Source organism: Culex quinquefasciatus, chromosome 2 (genome assembly GCF_015732765.1).
Source record: "Culex quinquefasciatus strain JHB chromosome 2, VPISU_Cqui_1.0_pri_paternal, whole genome shotgun sequence".
Lineage (NCBI taxonomy): Eukaryota > Metazoa > Arthropoda > Insecta > Diptera > Culicidae > Culex > Culex quinquefasciatus.
Window position 1 is genome coordinate 132231492 of NC_051862.1, and position 22017 is coordinate 132253508.

The following is a 22017-nucleotide window of genomic DNA, read 5'->3' on the forward strand; positions in this document are numbered from 1 at the left end:
TTTTTGGAAAAAAAATCAAAATTTCATTCAAAAACAAATTTGACGTAATTTTTTAATGCAAAATTGAATTTCCAATCGAAAAGTACAATACGGATTTTTTGATAAAAGGCTCTGTTTTCAAGATATAGCCACCAAAAGTTTGATTTTAGCGAAATATTTGCAGTTTTTCGATTTTGAAAATAGTGACCATGAGTGACCATTTCTGAAAATATTGTATATGAAAAGTTCAGATATTTTGCTATGAAATTGTCTTAGAGACATTTAAGATTGGACCTCGGGTTGTTGAGATACAGCCGCTTTAAGAAAAAGAAACAGGGAAATTGAAGTTTTTAAAGTCTCACCAAAACAACCCACCATTTTCTAATGTCGATATCTCAGCAACTAATGGTCCGATTTTCAATATTAAAACATGAAACATTCGTGAAATTATCCGATCTTTTCGAAAAAAATTTTTGAAAATCATTTAATCAAGACTAGCATTTTAAATGGGAGTAATATTCAATGTTTGGCCCTTTTAAAATGCTAGTAAATTTTTTTTTTCGAAAAGATCGAAGAAGATCCATGTATTAACATTGAAACCTACCAGCGACTCCACTGAGGCAGGACCCAGGTAGACGACTCCTACACCTGGATTGAGCTAACGACCTAACCCTCTAGGTTAGACCGAGGCCAACATTTACTTCCACGTCCGACGGAAGGCGTGGTCAGACAAATCTCGTCTCCAAAAATGCCACCGGTAGAGACTTAGAAAACTTCAATTTTCCTGTTTCTTTTTCTTAAAGCCGCTGTATCTCAGCAACCAGAGGTCCAATCTTCAATGTCTCTTGGACAATTTTATAGCAAATTTTCTGAACTTTTCACACAGTTTGAGCCAAATCAAAAAAAAAAAAAATAAAAATGGTCGAAATCGGCCGATTTCGTAGAGAGTTACTCATTATTAGTTTGTCCATTGAATTTTCCCCACAAATTTGGCAGCTGTCCATACAAAAGCGATGTATGAAAATTCAAAAATCTGTATCTTTTGAAGGAATTTTTCGATCGATTTGGTGTCTTCGGCAAAGTTGTAGGTATGGATAAGGACTACACTGTAAAAAATTATGCACGGTTAAAAAAAATGATTATTTTTTATTTAACTTTTTGTCACTAAAACATGCAAAAGCTAGCAAAAAACACACTATTTTTTTTTTATTTTTGATTCATTTTAGGGGACATCAAATGCAATTTTTTCAGAAATTTCCAGGTTGTGCAAAAAATCTTTGACCGAGTAATGAATGTTTGAATCATTACAGATCGAAATGTCGAAATATTGGTCACAAAAATTTTTTAACCTCATTTTTCGATGTTAAATAAAATTTGAAATCAAGAAGTACTCTAGTGAAATAAGAATAAAGTGCACCATTTTCAAGTTATAGCCATTCTTAGGTAACTTTTTTAAAAATAGTCGCAGTTTATTATTTTTTTCAATTAGTGCACATGTTTTCCCACTTTTGAAAAAAATATTTTTGAATAGCTGAGAAAATTCTCAATATTTTGCTTTTTTGAACTTTGTTGATGAGCAGTTCTCTGGGATTTCGGTCATTCGATTTTTTTTGTATTTTTTAATCCGACTGAAACTTTTTTGGTGCCTTCGGTATGCCCAAAGAAGCCATTTTGCATCATTAGTTTGTCCATATAATTTTCCATACAAATTTCGCAGCTGTCCATACAAAAATGATGTATGAAAATTCAAAAATCTGTATCTTTTGAATGAATTTTTTGATCGATTTGGTATCTTCGGCAAAGTTGTAGGTATGGACACGGACTACACTGGAAAAAAATGATACACAGTAAAAAAAATTGGTGATTTTTTTATTTAACTTTTTATCACTAAAACTTGATTTGCAAAAAAACACTATTTTTAATTTTTTTTATTTTTTGATATGTTTTAGAGGACATAAAATGCCAACGTTTCAGAAATTTCCAGGTTGTGCAAAAAATCATTGACCGAGTTATGAATTTTTTAATCAATACTGATTTTTTTAAAAAATCGAAATTTTGGTCGAAAAAATTTTTCAACTTCATTTTTCGATGTAAAATTGAATTTGCAATCAAAAAGTACTGTAGTGAAATTTTGATAAAGTGCACCGTTTTCAAGTTATAGCCATTTTTATGTAACTTTTTTGAAAATAGTCGCAGTTTTTAATTTTTCAAAATTAGTGCACATGTTTACACACTTTTGAAAAAAATATTTTTGAAAAGAAGAGAAAATTCTCTATATTTTGCTACTTCGGACTTTGTTGATACGACCTTTAGTTGCTGAGATATTGCAATGCAAAGGTTTAAAAACAGGAAAATTGATGTTGTCTAAGTCTCACCCAAACAGCCCACCATTTTTTAATGTCGATATCTCAGCAACTAATGGTCCGATTTTCGATGTTAATATATGAAACATTTGTGAAATTTTCCGATCTTTTCGAAAACATTATTTTCAAAATTTTCAAATCAAGACTAACATTTCAAAAGGGCCAAACATTCAATATTACGCCCTTTTAAAATGTTGGTCTTGATTTGAAAATTTTGAAAATAATGTTTTCGAAAAGATCGGAAAATTTCACAAATGTTTCATATATTAACATTGAAAATCGGACCATTAGTTGCTGAGATATCGACATTAAAAAATGGTGAGCTGTTTGGGTGAGACTTAGACAAGATCAATTTTCCTGTTTTTAAACCTTTGCATTGCAATATCTCAGCAACTAAAGGTCGTATCAACAAAGTCCGAAGAAGCAAAATATAGAGAATTTTCTCAGCTTTTCAAAAATATTTTTTTCAAAAGTGTGCAAACATGTGCACTAATTGAAAAAAATGAAAAACTGCGGCTATTTTCAAAAAAGTCACCTAAATATGGATTTAACTTGAAAACGGTGCACTTTATCAAAATTTTACTAAAGTACTTTTTGATTGCAAATTTGATTTTACATCGAAATATGAAGTTGAAAAAATTTTGCGACCAATATTTCGATTTTTTGAAAAAATCAGTATTGATTAAAAAATTCATAACTCGGTCAATGATTTTTTGCACAACCTGGAAATTTCTGAAAAGTTGGCATTTTATGTCCTCTAAAACATATCAAAAAATTAAAAAATTTAAAAATATTGTTTTTTGCAAATCAAATTTCAGTGATGAAAAGTTAAATAAAAAAATCACCAAATTTTTTTCACCGTGTATCTTTTTTTTCCAGTGTAGTCCGTATCCATACCTACAACTTTGCCGAAGACACCAAATCGATCAAAAAATTTCTTCAAAAGATACAGATTTTTGAATTTTCATACATCATTTTTGTATGGACAGCTGCGAAATTTGTATGGAAAATTATATGGACAAACTAATGATGCAAAATGGCTTCTTTGGGCATACCGAAGGCACCAAAAAAGTTTCAGTCGGATTAAAAAATACCAAAATTAAAATTGAAGAAAAAAGACCGATTTCGTAGAGAATTGCTCTGATACGAACCTTAGTTGCTTAGATATTGCCATGCAAAGGTTTAAAAACAGGAAATTGATGTTTGCTAAGTCTCACCCAAACAACCTATCATTTTCTAATGTCGATAACTCAGCAACTAATGGTCCGATTTACAATGTTAAAATTTGAAACATTCCGATCATTTCGAAAATATTATTTTCAAAATTTTCTAATCAAGACTAACATTTCAAAAAGGCGTGATCCTTTTTTAACGGTTGATATACAATTTGCAATAACCTAAAGGATATATGATAACGAATCCGAGGTCCATATTTCGATATCTCGTAACCTTAGAGCGGTACGATTCCTTTCAATTTGCATGATTTACACTAATACACGTTTTTCAGTGATTTGTAGCTCGAAGCGATAGAAACCGGATTTCAAAGGGACTTTTGTGTAAAATTGGACGCCCGATGTGATGGCATACTGAAATTTCCGAAAAAAAGTACGTTTTATTATAAAAAGGTAAAAATAGTTTTAAAAACGTTACTTAATCCACCTTTAGGTGGTTGTTGCCTTCCTCAAATCCATAAAGTCAATACATTCAGTGAAAATAGCATCATTCCCTCTTAACATGTCTAACAAATCAACTTTATCTCTCATTTCTTTTGATAGGGTTCGCAGACCTTCAATATTTCTAGCTCATCAGCAAGGTCTGATAAAAAACCTTTCCAACGATAGTTCACATGAAAGATTCAGACAATTTTTCTATCACAATATCTGAAATCCGGCCTCCAAAAAGTGTATAAATAACACTTAAGTGCTGATAACTCTTGATAGGGCTAACAGATCCTCAATTTTTTAGGCTCATTTGAAAGGTCTTTCGATTATCTAACTAACGACAGGTCGCATGATAAACCCGGAAATCATTTCATTGAAATATCCGAGATCCGGCATCGAAAAAGTGTATAAATAACACTTAAGTGCTAATAACTTTTGATAGGGTTGTCAGATCCTTTGATTATCTTTTTTTATTAAGATCTTTTGATTATCTAACTTACAACAGGTCGAAAAAATCATTTTCATTGAAATATCTGAGATCCGGCCTTCAAAAAGAGTATAAATAACACTTAAGTGCTAATAACTTTTGATAAGGTTGTCAGATCTTTAATGTGTTGGGCTCATTGGAAATGTATAACATGATAGGTTTTCTTGCAAAAACCACCCTTTTTACAATCTTCCGAACATACGCCAAAATCGTTTTTTCAGCATAACATTTGAAGTACTTTGCTAAACTTGCTGATTTTAAATAGAGACCTATGAGACCCCAAGACGGATCGAATGAGACTAATACGATCAAAATCCGTTCATCCAGTCCGGAGATAATCGAGTGACAATTTTGTTGTCCACCCACCTACACACATCCACACAGACATTTGCTCAGAACATGATTCTGAGTCGATATGTATACGTGAAGGTGGGTCTAGGTTGTCAAATTAAGAAGTTCATTTTTCGAGTGATTTTATAGCCATTCCTCAGTAATGTGAGGAAGGCAAAACGTTGCCATTTCCCGTATTCAACTGTCTAAAATCTTGATACAAGTCATTTTATGGAGAGTTCTATTTACTTTTCGACCCAGAGAGGTCATTTTTTCATCTCACCTAGAACAAAAATTTTAATTTTAAAATAATGCCATTACAAATATGTTTCAATGTTTATGTTAAAACAGCTTGTCCACAGTGTAATTTTAAGGCGAACCTGACTGCCGCCAAACTGCAGGTATGGACTGGCAGGTACGCACTTCCGAATCGAAATCGTGTCGCGCAGGCCGTTGGCATTTTTATGAACTCATCGTCGTCATCCACATAAACAACCGTGCCATAACTCATCCAACACAGTTGAGTGACTATCAAAAGGAAGATAAACAGTTTGTTTTATCGCCGCCGATTTGCTGAGCAGAATTTCAAGATCAAACGTTTGCGGAATATTGAGAGGTTATCGAACAGTTCACTGAGCTATGGAAGTTGTTAGATGCCGGGCAATTAGAGGAAGACACGTCGCAGCATTACGGGAAATTACAGTTGACTCACGAGCCTGCGCGCATGCTTTATGGCTGAGCGCCCGCCATTATGGCATGTCACGTGACAGAACAACCATACTACAACAAAACGGGGCCATTGATATTCTCTCAGCATAAACAAACACATCGCGGACGTTTATTGGCTCGAAATCTTGCGGAGTTCTTCTTCCCTACGGCGATCGACCGGTAAAACTTATTTAATTTATGTATCAATTAGAGTCTCGTCGGACAACCGTTTCGCGAGTCAAAGCCGCTGTTATAATATGGGAGGTAAGAAAAATTCAATGTGTTTCAACGAATCACTCGAACTCAGTTTGTCATTGAGAGAATAAAACAATAACAGTAATAAATAGTAATATACCTATTTTGAACAAAATCTATGGTATAAAAACTCCGAAATTAGATGTGTTCACCATACCTTTCGACAGTCGATCGCACCACTCACTACGCTTCTTCCCGGAACTATCACCGTACAAAGTCCACTCCGACGGTCCCGGAAGCGGTGACGGTTCGATACTTCCGTACGTGCCCTTCGCCAACAGGGGCTCACTTTCATCTTGGTTCTGGATCATCACTTCACTCTCTACTCTACTTCGGCCACTACCGGATCGAAAGGTGCACCAGCTGCAACTAATTGCTCTTATATCTAGAACGTAACTTTCTACGCGATCACACCCGCCTCATGATAGGCTTCACTTGTAGATAAACTGACGCTAGTTGATAGCAGTGATTATTTTTAGATTGTATCTCGGGCCCGGCACTACGACGAAGTTTCTCATGGCTTCAGCGTTACCATTCCATCAGCGAAGTAAATATTACAACTATCACACAGTGATTTGTAGAAAACAATGTTGCACTGCTAACCTGGTTAAGTGAAATGCGATACTCCGAGGGTGACAACAGCTCGGTTGGTACTGCCACTGTAGAAACACTGATCGATTAAAGCTCAACAAGAGTGATCGTTTGAACAGAAGTTCTGGACAATGAGATAAGCGTGACCCGATTAGAACTTTCTTTTTAGTCACAAAAAATGAAGCTGATAACGACAGCAAGTTACAAGTCACGAAGAAAGAATGCTAGTCTGATTATTGCGTTGAGTGGAACTTTACCAACAAAATCGCTGTTTTCATCAAGTTCAACCTTGCTGGATTTTACCTTGTAATATGTTCACATCGGAGCCATAAATACAGGGAGCTTCAACGTTTCAACGCCGAAAGATAAGGAAGAAGGAAAGTGAGTTATCGTTCGTCCGCACATTTGCTGACGACTATATGATCTCCCGACAAAGATGGAATATATTTTAAAATTTCGAAGGAAATTAAGCTAAATTTTAATAAACTCATGGAACCAAAACATGTGAAGGCCATCGCTGAAATTTTGAAGTTATCGCAGTTTTAGTGAAAAAAGCAATATTTTTGCCGATTTCGCCATTTCCCCGTTTTTTCGCGTGTCGCATTGAAAAACCCGGACTTTCAAAAAATAATATCTTGGAATCGAGGAGCGGTCGCGGCTGACTGATGATGGTGTTCGCTTTGTAATCGAATGGTTCTGGGTTCGATTCCCATCTGCTCCCAACGAGAAAGTTAAGTACACAGAAATTTTAAATGATATATATGAACGAAAAATCAAAGATGCTCGAGGCGGGGTTTGATCCCCCGTCCTTTGTATTGCGAAGCAAAAATGCTAGCCAAAAAGCCAGGACGACTTGGTAAACTTGAACTGGAATCAGGAATACTGTTACAGAAAGCGAGTTGTGGCGCTATAACCACGATAAATAGCATCCAGAGCATTCGTGGGAATCAAGGGTCCTGATTTCCAGTTCAAAGATCAGAAATCACTCACTCATCACCGAACGAATCTTTACCGCCCGGAGCGCGCAACCATTCGCGAGCGAACACCACAGGCTGGCGGCCAGTGGCTTACTCGATCGCTTCACTCAGCGAAACAAATAGGGGAAAAATACCCGTTTTAATCACTCTAAGCCGTTCGACCAATTCTCATCACTTTTGCCGTTTTCCTCTATTAAATCAATATTTTCAGATGTATCAACAATGGAGAGTCACTTGCTCACTTTTATTTGAGCTATTTATTGATTTGGAACAGTCAAAAACACTTCATGAAAGCTGTAATTCATGATCAATGTGATGATAGGCCGATAATAGAAATAGGCTGAAACAGAGTATAGTTCCCCTACTTCGTGAATTCTTTTCCTACTCCGTCCGTCAACCTGAGTTATAACCAAATATGCTCAGAGAGGAGAGAGCCAAAAAAATACTAGCACGGTGCTCATTTTGCCTGCACTACCACAGTTAGCCGCCAATTAGAATTTGGTATGGTATAAATTGCTGCCACATGTGTCTTTGATCTTCTGTAAACAACAAAACTGCAAAATATTATTTTTATCATTGTTTTTAAGCAATTTCTTAAATGATTGAAGCTTCGATCGCTAACTATTCTCAGTCAACTTTGAGCGACTTTACGAAATCAATCTCTCTGAACTAGAAAACCTTCAAAGAGAAATGACATGGCATTCAAACACAACAAAACTCGCTCTCCCGTCTCTTTCCCGCTCATCTGCTTTTAAACGAAGGAACTCAATTTTGGCAAGTAATTTAAGCACTGCACTGAGGGACGACGCTTCTCTCTCAGGTTCTCTACCCGATTGGAATGAGAGGGGGAGCAAAGATAGAGTGTTCGGTAGCGATTGGTTTGGAAGTGACAAACGGTAGGAATTAGAGATCCTGAGAGAGAAGCGTCGTCACTCAGTGCAGCGCTTGAATTGCTTGTCAAAATTGAGTTCCTTCGTTTAAAAGCACATGAGTGGGAAAGAGACGGGAGAGCGAGTTTTGTTGTGTTTGAGTGCCATGTCATTTCTCTTTGAAGGTTCTCTAATCAGGACCCTTGGTGGAAATACAATGTCCCATCAGAATTGTGTTGTTGTTCGAACACATATTGCTCTAACTCAACCCAATACGTAATCTACGTACGCATGTATTGCGTGTACGTACACGAAAAAGATTGAGGTTAAATTTTGTATCCGTCAGCAAAACAAATGGTGTGCTAGTGTGCGTGAGAGTAGGCTTAGATAGTTCTATAGACCTATCTAAGCCCAATAACACGCACACTAGCTTACCATTTGTTTTTGCTGGCGGGTACAAATTTTAACCTAAAAACCCTTCGTGTACAAACACGCAATACATGCGCACGTAGATAACTCTATAGTAGCGTGGTTCACGTTTCTATGAAAAAGACAAAAGTTGTTATTTTGTCTTGCATCAACCGGAATTTCGTTCTTTTATGTCCCCAGAAGCACTCCTGAAAATTTGAGCCCATTTGGTAAGGTCTAGGAGCTCCAGTTTTAATTTGAAATTTATATGGGATTTTGATTTATTTTCCATGGGAAACTATCTTTTTTTACATTGTATTAGGATTTTTTTTATAAATCGATGAAATGCCTTGATTCTTATAGTAGGAGATAGGTTTTGAACTGGGGAACAACTTTGTAGAACATACCAACATGCTAGGAAGTGACCCTTTAAATATACAGATACTTTTAGATGGTGGCTTTTGAAGGGGCCAGCCACCATCTAAAAGTATCTGTATCTTTAAAGGGTCACTTCCTAGCATGTTGGTATGTTCTACAAAGTTGTTCCCAGTTCAAACCTATCTCCTACTATAAGAATCAAGGCATTTCATCGATTTATAAAAATCCTAATACAATGTAAAAGATAGTTTCCCATGGAAAATAAATCAAAATCCCATATAAATTTCAAATTAAAACTGGAGCTCCTAGACCTTACCAAATGGGCTCAAATTTTCAGGAGTGCTTCTGGGGACATAAAAGAACGAAATTCCGGTTGATGCAAGACAAAATAACAACTTTTGTCTTTTTCATAGAAACGTGAACCACGCTACTCTATAGGGACGTGGCGTTACATCGTGCTGCCATCTGGTTTTTTAAGTGCAAAAGTGGAAAAGTGCTGAGTCATCGTCTAAAAATAGACAGCGTCCTATCTCGCCCAGCAAAATGATGTCGATAAAGTAGTCGGTTTCGTTGGAGGAAAAGTGGAAAACGTAGTCTAGTCCCATCCAGAAACAGCGGTTTAAAAAATAGAAATGATGAAAAAATAGTTTTTTGGTGGTTTTTGGCAATTTCAATATGACAGACTTGATTTTTCAGTCTCGAAAATATTTTTACCGGAAAGCTCGTCCGATTTCCCATAAGTTTGCCTCGAAGAACATTTTAATTGGAAGCATGGGCTTGCAGATATAAGCTTGATAACATTGCTCATAACTAAATATAGATTTTTTTTCAGTGCGGTAGAAACCTGGATAGTCAATAAGCTTACATAAATATTAAAACTAGTCGAATTGAAAAGTTGTCAAAGGTAAACTTACGGGAAATTGGACGAGCTTTCCGGTAAAAATATCTTCGAGACTGAAAAATCAAGTTGTCATATAGAAATTGGCAAAAACCAAAAAAAAACTATTTTTTCATCATTTTTATTTTTAAAACCGCTGTATCTTTACAAGGCTTGGACATAGGCCAATGGTCAATATGGAGACTTTTTTGTAAAATTGTCTGGGAAATAGATTCCCACTATCGGTTTTTGAAAATTTCAACGTTTATACCACTTTTCAAAAAAACAGTTTTAGTATATGATTTTTGTATTTTTTAGGAGAGATAACCATCCTGCATTTTTCGTGAGCCTTTTTGTAACATCTTAGGATATTTCCTCAAACATTTTGATCGAAAAAAAAATCGTGACATCACCTTAAAATTTTACTTTTAAACATTTAATCAAATAATCTCGTAAAAGTGGCGTGTAATTTTTTTAACAAAAGCCGTCCAATTTCCTACAAATTTGTTTTTGTACACTTTTTGATACAATGCAACGGGTTTTAGTTACAGTCATGTTTAAATTACAAATTACAAAAAAATATTTGAATAACTTACGCCCTTTTCAAATGTAATTTTCGAGTGCAACTGGCTTCATATACATAAAAATCAGCCGTCTCCTAACATGACAGTTTTCGTGAGTTGCGCGTATCCACCGACAGATGGCAAGTGGGCCTCGTCGGATTCTGACCATTAAATACGCAACTCAAAATTTGCATGGGAAACTTTTTTTTCGTGACGACTTTTGCAGTACGCTCCCTCCAACTTTTCAAGACTAATATTTTAACGTGACGCATCTCTAAACATTTTTTTCAAGAAAATGATTCCAGAATGCTTTTTTTGTCGTTTAAAACCGAAACAAGGCAAAAAATATATTTATTTAAACTATTTGCCATTTTCAGATGTTTGGCTAGATAATATCAACGGCCGCCATCTTAGGCCCACTGGGCCCTCAAAAAGGGGTACGCTCAGTTTGTATGGGAGCTGTCAACATGCTCCCGGGCTGATAAAAACGTATTATATAAGCCTAGGATAAAATGTCTAAAACGTTTCATTGAAAAGGAAGAAGGTCGATTACAAAAGTACCAGAAAAAAATCCTGATTTAAGCAGGAATTGCTCTTTAAAGGACAACTTATCACCATTCTTTTGGGTATAAGGCAGCTAAAATCAATTGAAATGACGGGGAGTTTAGATTTGTTGGAATAGGTGGTTTTGCGAAAATTGACGAAAATGGTCATCAGTCATAGTTGGCCCAAAAAATCAGGGAACAAAACAATTTTTTTTCGAAAAACATAAAAAAATCAATATAAATTTTGGTGCAATCAGCTCGAACCAAATTAAATTGCACTTCCTTGCGTTTATAATAATTTTTAGCATGTTTGGGTTGATTTAGAAATGTTTTGAAAATGTTTGATGTTACCTACCGCCAAAAATTTTGTTTCGCTTTAATTTTTACTTCGTCAAGCCTTGCATTTTTTGAAATTCTAAAAATATTCTTATTCATAATGTGAAAAATATATATGTTTAAAACTGATTTTTTTTAAAGCATAAAAATCAAAGCAAACCATTCACATTAACGACCCCAGATCTTTTGTGGTTTCTCTAGCAAGTTTCTGCTCTGAGTCTGAAGGTTTGATTTGTATTTTATTGGTAAAACAGCTAAAATATATGAAATTTAAAATATTTTAAACAATTTTATAGCTAAATTCTTTTTAATTTAAACAAAAATATCACTGTAATTATTTTCATGCAGTTTTGTAGTAAATCAAAAGTTTAAAAACGCTTCAAGTGTGTTGGAGGCACTTTAAAATGACAAAATAACAACATTTAATTAATTGATTTATCAAAATTCAATCAAACCTAGTAGATTAACGAGGTGTACGGACAATTTTTTGGCCTGAATTTAAGACTTTTATTAGTAAATTATTTTTGACATTTTTTTTATTACATTTTTTTGGAAAATCAATGTAAGGGTCGTATAATGAGGACATTTTCCCGCGTCGATTGATATATTAAAGTTGGCACTTTATTAAAAATTTAGGGATTATAATAGCGAATAATGATTCCGTACAGGGCTGTACGGAAATTTTTTTGATACACGCTAAAGTGACTTAGAACTTTTAAATCCAAGATGGTGACTATAATGGTGGTGTATTGAGTGTTTCATGATTCGATTATTTATTGTTGTTAACATTTATTTCCTCGATGAGGTAAATAGGCAAATTGAAATTATACACTGTCGGCTCAAACTGCCTAACATTTAATCACAATAATGCATAACATTTTCCCGCCACCTCACTTTGGTCGATGAGCCCCGATCAGCTGTTCGCGTACGTAACACCATCGGTGTGCGTGAGGGCAGCGTAAACAAACTTTACACTTCCATACATTTGCACGCTCTCCATAAAACGTCAAATTTGTGCAATACTTTTTTCTTTCTGTCAGCAAAATTTTCTGGAGCCAGTGCAAAAATCGTGTTTTCCCTTAATTTAAGTGATTTTTTCGTTTCTAAAGTGCTGTCTCTAGGTTGTTGCTTTGCGTTCCGTGTCCGACGGGGTGCTCGTTCGGTTCGACGTGGCCAGTTTCGAGAGCTGCGATGAATTCTTTCTAGCGGGCTTTCACCCCGTCCGACTGTCCTCGATTCGCCACCACTAGAAAGAAGCCACATTTTCTCTTTTTCGTTTGTTATCGGTGCGTTTCTTTGTTGAATCGCCAAACAAGTCTGACTTTGAACCTTCTTTCGTAGAAACATCTGCTGCTCAACAATCGCAAAAGAAAATGGAAGCAATAATCCAGGACCTCAACATTCCGAAGCGTCACATCCGGGAGACGCGATGCCAGCGCCGATTTCAGCTGCTGGCCCACAAACAGTGGCTGCGTGGGATTTCGCAGGGTGCCAAACCCGGGACGGACTTTCTGCTGTACAACTTCCAGCAGTCGGCTCTGGAGTGGCCCAAGGGAGGACCCAGCAGTGCCTGGTCGCGGGTCTACGTTAGCGTAAGTTTTGGCACGAGCATCAACTGTTCAGTAGGTTGAAGTCGATTTCAGCAACGCCAACAAAGATGGTTTCGTAACACAAAAGACTTCGGTTTTCTTTTACGTCTTTGTTGGAGTTGTTGGAGCACTTTATGTTTATTTTGATTGCCATTTCTGCAGGGGGACGAGTATGTTTATGTTTTCAGATGGAGAAATTGGTATTACCAATACTAGCAGAGCAGAAAACACGTGCTTCTGCATCGAACTAATACATAGGCACGGTTTGTTTAGATGTCGAATTGGTGGCGAAAACTGTAGGAGAGTGCAGTTGAGTTATGACTTCGAGATGTTCTGGAAGCACGAAAAATGATCAATGGAACGTGGAAATCGAAACGAGGGGCATGACGGTGAAAGATGTCTACACCCGACTGAAGGTACAAGCAAGACGTGCACGGCTGGGCATGAATACGACGAAGCCGATGTACATGAGAGAACTGGGTTCGAAGGACGTCGGCCCCCCAAGTCTCACCATTCTAGCTGTGGATGATGATGAGTTGGTGGAGGTGAGCGAATTTGTGTACTTGGGATCGCTGGTAACCGCCGACAACGACACCAGCAAAGAGATCCGGACTCGTATTTTTGCTGGGAATCGTGCCTACTTCGGATCGAGTGCAACGCCGCACGAAGATGACGATGTACAGAACACTGATTAGATCGGTAGTCCTCTATGGCCACGATACCTGGACGGTGTTTTTAGCATGATCACGGTTTCCTGGACAAACTGACTTGACTTTTGAGGGCTACCTTGGATTGTGTGACGTTGTAAATTGTGGATTGCCTGTTTCTCTAATGAAGGTTCAGCTGGGGGCATGTTTATTAATTTCTAGTTGCTCCGTAACCTCAGTGGCGTGATGGGAGCAAGGGCGTCTATGTGAAGTGACCCTACACCCGTTAAAAATTACCGGCGCTTGGGGAGAGAAGAAAAAAATCATATTAATCTGTGCACCGTTGTATTTGTAGCACTAAAATTTGGGCTCACGTGTAGGGTAGGGTAGTCATCAATGAGACACTTTTGGTTTTCAACTTTCAATGATTTTTCTAATTTTTTCACCAGCATGTCTTAATGAGCTTTTAGTTGCATTATCTTTCTTTTAATGTGTTCTATCATTGACCAAAATATGAGATCGATCCGACATCTACAGCCAGAGTTATTCAACTGTCTCATTGTAGACGCACTTGGCAGGAACAATGAGACAGCTGGGGAACAATGAGACACTCTACGAAAATCAACATTTTTCTAGCAAAACATCATGTTTTTGTATTGTTCCATTGCAGGTGATTTGCCTTGAACATTTTAGAGCAATTTTGCCAACATGAAACTTTTAATAACAAAAGTTACACTAAAAAGTATTTAAATTTTATAAAATCCATATATTAATACCAAATAACTTTGTATTTTTGGTTAAATGAAGTTTAAACTCTATAAATATGCCAAAAATCACTTTTAATTCATGTTTTGAAAGATTTCCATCGATTTTGAAAAGTTTATTGAAGAAAAATCAAAGTGTCTCATTGTTACCCATGGGTTGAAATGAGTGGGGAACAATGAGACAGTCCTGGATTCTGGCTGTATTCTAAATTTTGGCCAAATCTAATGAAAGGACATTGTAGCCCAACTTAATCCCTATGGAACTTCGGAAGACATTTGAAGAAATATTAGTTTTGGTGTAAATGGCAGCCTACGAGCGAAAAAGTATTTTTTGTCCATGATTTACTTTTACACCCCAGAATCAAACATTTATGAATTACTTTTCAAGGGAGCGTCCATAACCAAAGCCACTTATATGGCAGACGTGTATCCAGCAGACACACCTTTCCCCCAAATATGAGCCTGATTGGTTGAAACTACGACTTATGAGAGCCATTTTATCATTGTTCCCCGTGTCTCATTGATGACTACTCTACCCTACTTCAGGACCTAGTTGCCAAGTTGGGGATCATACATTTAACATACCTTGGATCAAGACAATTTTGGGTTGTGTCAAGTCAACAGCTTATACATTGTGCTATTCAACATTGGCTCTAAGACTGTTGCGCAAAAAAAGGGAAAGGAACGATTTTAACAAGTCCGTTTAATTAGACCATACTGATATGGTTGCCCGAATCCTGAAACTGTGAAAGAGGTTTACAATGGGTTCGGAACATGTATAGTTTTTATTTAAAAACTCAACGTTATTTTAAACACAACTTCTCAAAGCATCACTTACTAAATCCCCTTCCACAGGTCTACAAGAAGCACCCGAGCAAGGTGATCCCACTACCACGCAACAAATTCCTTACGAATCTCACGACGGCTAGCAGCACCAGCAGCGGCACCGATGCAGTCCCGACGGACAACGAAGATCCGCTGCACTACTCCCAGCTGCTGCAGTACGTCGCTCAAACCAACCACAAGAATCTCTGGAAGGCCGCCTACCGGAAGTACGCCGGATCTCGGCCCCAAGGCCCAGCGAGCTCTGCGATCGCCGGCGGGAACCATCACTCGCTCACAAGCGCCCAGGTAGGAAGTTTCGACAGTGGGGGATCGTCCGGAAGCATCGGAGCGCCATCAATCACCGTAACCAACAGTACAAAGAAGCAACAGGAGAGCAACAACATATCAGCGGCCCTGCTACCGTACGATTACGTCCTGCGGGAGTCCCTGTCCCGGGCTTACGGCTGTCGGATCGTACGGGTGGACGAGGAGCTGGGCAGCGCACCGGATTACGGCGGGTTGGGAGTGCAGGGACACGCCAACCTGTATCCGGTGCTGGTCGCAATCGAAACCAACATGAATCTGTTTGTTATTTTCGATCCGTTTATCGAGAACAATCTGCTGGATTGTGTCACGTACAGTCCGGCGGTTCTGGAGAAATCTCACAATAAACCACTGTTCCTCATCTATCAGTTGTTGAACCTGATGAAGTCGCTGCACGATCGTGGGCTTAACTTGGGCAATATTGGCTTAGGTGATATTTACTTGACGGAGAATCTTTGGTTACGGGTCATTCCCAACTTGGAGGTAAATCTGCTCGAGTTTGACGATGAGATCCAACGGCACCTGGACGAGCAAAGTTCCCGTCGGAACGTTCTCGCAAGAGACACAAAAGTCCGTTTGATGAGAGGTTTGGATTTGAAGTATTCCCTAAAAGATTACTGCGAAGCGTGGTGTCACGGACAGTTGTCCAACTTTGATTACCTCACGATACTGAATAACCTCGCCGGAAGGCGAATTGGTTGTCCTGAACATCACCACATCATGCCGTGGATAACCGATTTCTCCACCCGAAACGGACAAATCTGGCGAGACTTGAAAAAGTCCAAGTATCGGCTCAACAAGGGAGACATCCAGCTTGATCTTACATTCCAAGCGGCGTCCGGAACGGACGGAACCGTTCCTCACCACGTTTCGGATGTCCTTTCCGAAATCACCTACTACGTGTACATGGCTCGGCGAACCCCCAAACCGGTTCTCTGCAAGTACATCCGCCCGATCTGGGTCCCAGCCGAATACCCCGTGTCGATCCAACGCCTCCAGGAGTGGACCCCAGACGAGTGCATCCCGGAGTTCTTCACTGACCCATCCGTGTTCAAAAGTATCCACGAAGATCTCCCCGACCTCGAAGTCCCCATCTGGGCAACCTGTCCGGAAGACTTTGTCGCAAAGCACCGCGAAGCGCTGGAAAGCCAAGTAGTGTCGGAAAAGCTGCACCACTGGATCGATCTCACCTTCGGCTACAAGTTGACCGGATCATCAGCCGTTAAGTCGAAGAACGTATGCCTCTCGCTCGTCGACAAGCACCAGAATCTCTGCCAGCGCGGTGTCGTCCAGCTGTTCACCAACCCACATCCGACGAAGCAGTTCTCTACCGTCTGGAACGGAAAAACTCCTCCGAGACTTCACACCAATCAGGAAGTCCGCAGACGGATGACCCGCAGCTCGGAAGATCTCTCACAGCCGGGCGGCAGTGGCGGTTCCGAGACGGGATTCTACCCAGAGTACGCATCGTCACCGCGTGATGCACGCTACTCCTCGCAGAACCTGCGCAGCGCAAGCAGCTTCAAGGCGGAATCGATGGAACGCTCAACTAGCTACCATATGAGCGTGCAAGCAGCGTCCAGCAAGCCCCCAGCCGTGCTTGTCCTTCCCCGGAACTACAACCCGGTGGCACAACTGAATGCCGTTGAGAATTTGGGGATATTTGTCAGCAAGACATTCCAATCTTCGATGGCTTCTTCGGAGAGTGCGGTTAAGGACAAGCCACTGGATGAAGAGTTGGAGATATGGGGAAGCTACGAGCGGGAAGCTAGTTTTGAGAGCAACTCCTTCACAAACAGATTGTTTTCGGAAACGTACGAGGCTTCGCTGATGAAAGATCGTAAAATGATGCAGAACTTGAAGTCTCAGAACCACCAGCAACAGCAGGTCAGCTCGAAGCACACGTTCAAACAACTGTTGCTTGACGTGCGCACTAAAGATCTAAAGGTTCTGGGATGTTTGATCGTGGAGATCTGTCTGGCAGCAAAGCTGAGACCACTCGGAAGCTGCCTTCCGCAGGACTTTGACAGCAGGCTGGAATCCTGTTTGAAGCTTCTCAAAAAAGACTTCAAAGCCCTTCCGCTTTGCGTTCAGTACGCAGTGAAACTGCTACTTGGAATTGATACTCTGGAAATGGACGCGATCGTAACCGAAAAGGGATTGCCACAACCTTCACCACACCAGTTCCTGCAGCCACTACTTGCCAACCTCCTGATTCCCTTCCCACCGGAGTATCTCCGAGTCTACCAAGCGGTAAAGAGCATAAGCCACTTTGACGAATGCGCTAGCCTTCTGGATCTCTACACCTTCTTCGACTGCGACGGAACAAACTGCGCTCGGTTCGTCAGCATCGACAAGATCAGGATCGACTTCCGTCGCCGCATCGCCGAATGCAAGATCAACAGCTGTGTCGCCTTGACCGACGGTTTGCTGGAACCCTACGGACAGGAGCAGTACTCGATCGTGGAACTTTTGCTACCTCACTTCATCGAGCTGATCAAGGCGGACGACACGTCCATCTTGGCCGCATGGAATCTGTTTGACCCGATCGCAACGGCGCTGGGAATGAAGGCCACCCAGAAGCACTTGCTCCAGCCGATCTTGCTTCTGTACGAATCGGAAGATGCCGAGACAAAAATCACTCAACCTCAGCACCAATCTTCGAACAGCGATCAGGGATCGCTCAAGTTCACCCGCAACTCCTCCTTCAAATCTCGCAAATCCGTCAAGCTGTACCACCACAGCTTCCTCCTGAAGTTGATCGTGCGCTTTGGGTTGCGAACTTTCTTGGAGCACTTCATCGCACCCCTCGTGGAAGCCGTCGGTGGTTACAAGGATGCGGATCTCAACCAACCGTACCACTTCCACGAGAACCCGCCGGTAGGAGAGTTCAAAAAGTCTCGCTCCTATCGCAGTTTCAAGCTGAATAGCGACAGCAGTGTGGATGGCGTGCCCGCAGGACCGGACTCCATGTCGATCTCCAACACGCTAGTGTCACCGGACGCGTCGGACAAAACGCTGTCATCTCCTACTTTGGCCCAGAATCTCCCACTTGATGAAACCAACGAGGAAATGTTCACCTTCGACGACGATCAGTCAACGGCTCAGCCGAAGAAGTACACGACGGTAATCAGCGTCGGTGGAGGTGACGAGCTGAGCGATACCGAGGTGGACACGGTGATGAAAAAGATCATCGATGACTTGGACATGAAGGGGGATACGGGAAGCTTTGACCTGCCGTTGAACCACTCGCAGGCGGAGGAAGCAATCGAGGACGCACTGGAGGATGATCCGAGCTACGAACAGCTCAACCTGGCGACGGTCACCACAACGGATCCCGACGCGCGGGACGATCCGAAATCGCCAACCATCCCAATCCCGTCCTCACTACGCCGCAGCATCGAGTTCAACTCGATCGGGTGCGAAATTGGCAGCAAGAAGAGCATCGATTCGCTGGAGTTTTTGTCTAAAACGCCACGTGAAGAGAAGCAGCCGGAAACTCCCGGGAAGAGTGGTGCCGGAAATGTAACCACTGCGCAGAATCTCTCGAAAGCTTTGGAGTCGGGGAAGACGCGATCGACGCGTATTTCAGAGATGAGTTCGGAGAGTTTGATCTGGTTGTCACATCGATTGGGTCCAGTGCTAACGGCACGCTACCTCACACGGAACCTGCTAAAGATGCTCACGCTGTGCTACGTTGGACACGAGAATCTCATGCCCAATGAAACACACTCCAGCAGTCAGCGACCGGTTGGGAGTTTGAATTACTTCACCATCGCCAGTGGATGTGTTGTCGGGGACGACGCCGCTCAAAGAGTTCTGGAATGTCTGACTTCGATCTCGGCTTTGTTTGGCGATCAGTTCATCCTGCTCCAGTATTTCCCGCATGCAAGCGAACTTATTGCGCTGTGCCGCAAGAAGATCACACCATCGCTGGAAGGTGCCCTGATCAGCTCGCTGCAGCTGGTCAAGTGTCTCATCCCGTTTCTCAACGATAGCACCGTCATGGAACAACTTCAGGATTTTCTGCTTCGCTCGATCATTCATCCGATCGTGCGGCTGCTCGAATCGACCAAGTTTGTCATGCCCAGCGGGTTCCTCGCGAGGTCCGTTTTGGCAGGGAAGCTCATCGACACTCTGTACGTGATATCGATCCGGATTGGGCGAGAAATGACCCGTGAGCACATCTGCGTTCCTGCTCTGCAGAGATTCTTCCTGATTTTTGAGAAAGCCTTCGGGAACAACGATCATCTGCGCGAGCTGATCCGTCAACCGGACTCCAGCCCAACCAGCTCGGGAACGGAGGACTCCCACTACGTTGAAATCCGTCGTGAGGGTGGAACCCGTGAACTGGCCGTCCGCGGTCAAGAGATTCGCCAGGTTCGAGCGAAGGGTCCGGAACCGCTAGACAGCTACACTCCCCCAAGCATGCTTGCCTTCAATCTGCCGGAAGCTGCAGATAACGCCCCGCAAAATCCAATCCGCGTTAAAGCGCTTGAGGAGATTCGGGACGTGTTTTCAGCCAGTCTTGCCTACACCAGCTTCTTGCCCTTCCTGAACTACCTCGGCCAGCAGGAAATGTCCCAAACGCTCAAGAACATGGGACTCATTTTGAACATGTGCCACGAGTACCAACAGCCGGACTACGGACGAGACGAACGGGACGGGTTCAAGCTGGACGCAGAACTCTGCGAGGAGGAAGGACAATTGGAGTCCTTGACCGCTGGAAACACGTTTGGATCAAACATCATCGGGAACCGCATCGAGGTGCGCTCGGACTCGAACAAAATTGAGCAAGACCAGAAGGAACTCCTGGGAATGGTAGCGTACCGTCTGGATCAAGTCAACAGCTCCCGGAACCTGCGAGGCAACTGGTTGGCCTATTGGGAGCACGAGATCGGCCGATCGGACAAGGACTACCGGTTCAATTTGAAGCAAATCAAGCTGCAATCATATTGTGGTCATACCAATTCCATCAAGTCTGTGCTGGCGCTGGACAACGAAAACAGCTTCATTTCGGCGTCCAAGGACAAAACGGTCAAGCTGTGGTCGTTAAGGAGCGAGGGTGACGGAAGCAAAGTTTCGTCCTGTCAATTCACCTACACCAACCACCGGAAGTCGGTGCACTCTCTGGCGTTCCTGGAGTCATTGAGGTGAGTTTTTTTTTGTAATCCTTATTGTTCTGCTTACTGTAATGTCATCCTCTTCCAGGCTGACCATTTCGTGCGATTCCGGCGTGCACCTGTGGGATCCCTTCGTGGGCTCCCAAATCGGCCAGCTGGACGTGCCAAAGTACACTCCGGTGTCCGTGGTCAAAACGTTCCCCTCGCCAAGCTGCCTGGTCCTGGCCGGGACCGCCGACAGCTGCGTCAAGATGATCGACGCCCGGACGTTCCGCTACTGCCACGAGTGGCGCGTTTCGAACGCCCCCGTAGGTTCCGTCCGGTCCATCGCCGTCTCACCCTCGGGCAACTGGATAGCCGTTGGACTCAGCTCCGGACACATTACCGTGCTGGATGGGCGCACCGGCTTCATCGTGTCCTCGTGGCGGGCCAACGACAGCGACCTGCTGCAGCTACTGGCGCCCAGCGAAGGTCAGCTGATTAGCACCAGCTTGGACTATTCCGTGAGCGTCTGGAACCCAAACACCGGGAACTTGCAATTCAACTTGAAGTAAGTACCCGAAACCACCTAACAAACCAATCCTCAAACATCCAACCCCCCTCCCCCAACAGAAACCGCCAGGAGCCGGTCCACTGCCTGGTCAACAACGGGCCCGAGCTGATCGTGGGAACGCCCACGAATCGGATCGGCGTATACGGAGCTATCAGCATGGACACCACCCACTCGTATGTGAAGCTCCGCTCGGAAACGTTCCGCGGCGTGTTGACCAGCTTTGCGCTGCTGCCGCTGAACCGGATGCTGCTGGTTGGGGGTGACAATGGCACCATTAGTTTGCTCTGTTGAAGCATTTGAGAGCAACCCATGGACATTCCCTCCCTTTGAGAAAAAAAAGTAAAACATTCCAAAGTATTTTTTTTTTTGCAAACCAAGTTACACTTTTAAGCCTTGGTTACTTTTGAGCGTGCATGTTTGTGTGATTATTGTTAACAGAAGAATCTAAACAAAAGAAAGTGAAAACTGTTCTTATATCTTATACAACTAGCAAGCATAGTGAGTATTATTGATATTGTGAGAAAACATACCAAATTGTATTAGAATTAAGTGAAATATAGTGTAAAGGCATATAAATGATGATGTTTTATTTCAAGTTAAATCTAATTTTTTTACTAAAATTTATTAACATTTCAGGACCAATTTATGAAAGGGGCTTATGTATTAGAATGTAACAAATTTCTGGTTTCGGTGGGCGTACTGACCGAAAATCATAAAAAAAAAATTATGATAAAGTACTATTAAAAAAGTATTGAAAAAGTAATACACAGTAAAAATTGTGTAAATTTGGAAGGTGTAATTTTTTGAAGTTTGAATTTTACCTCTTGTATGATGCAATTTTACCTAAATTTAGACTAAAATAGTG

General features: G+C 41.4%; 2 protein-coding genes across 2 annotated transcripts in view; one reads left to right on the forward strand and one right to left on the reverse strand.

Moving 5' to 3' along the window:
• LOC6041067 (putative inorganic phosphate cotransporter) overlaps positions 1-6447 on the reverse strand; it is a 54975-nt gene extending 48528 nt beyond the window's left edge. The window contains exon 1 of the mRNA XM_038255665.1: positions 5941-6447. Within this exon, the coding sequence (XP_038111593.1) occupies positions 5941-6094 (154 nt within the window). The 5' untranslated portion in view covers positions 6095-6447. The remainder of the gene's footprint in view (positions 1-5940) is intronic.
• Positions 6448-12353: 5906 nt separating this feature from the next.
• On the forward strand, positions 12354-21728 carry LOC6041066 (WD repeat-containing protein 81). Its single transcript, XM_038252740.1, has 5 exons — positions 12354-12613; positions 12669-12919; positions 15183-20629; positions 20688-21149; positions 21212-21728. Exons 2-5 carry the CDS (start codon positions 12701-12703, stop codon positions 21441-21443), a joined length of 6360 nt encoding a protein of 2119 aa, XP_038108668.1. The 5' UTR covers positions 12354-12613; positions 12669-12700; the 3' UTR covers positions 21444-21728.
• The last annotated feature ends 289 nt before the right edge of the window (positions 21729-22017 follow it).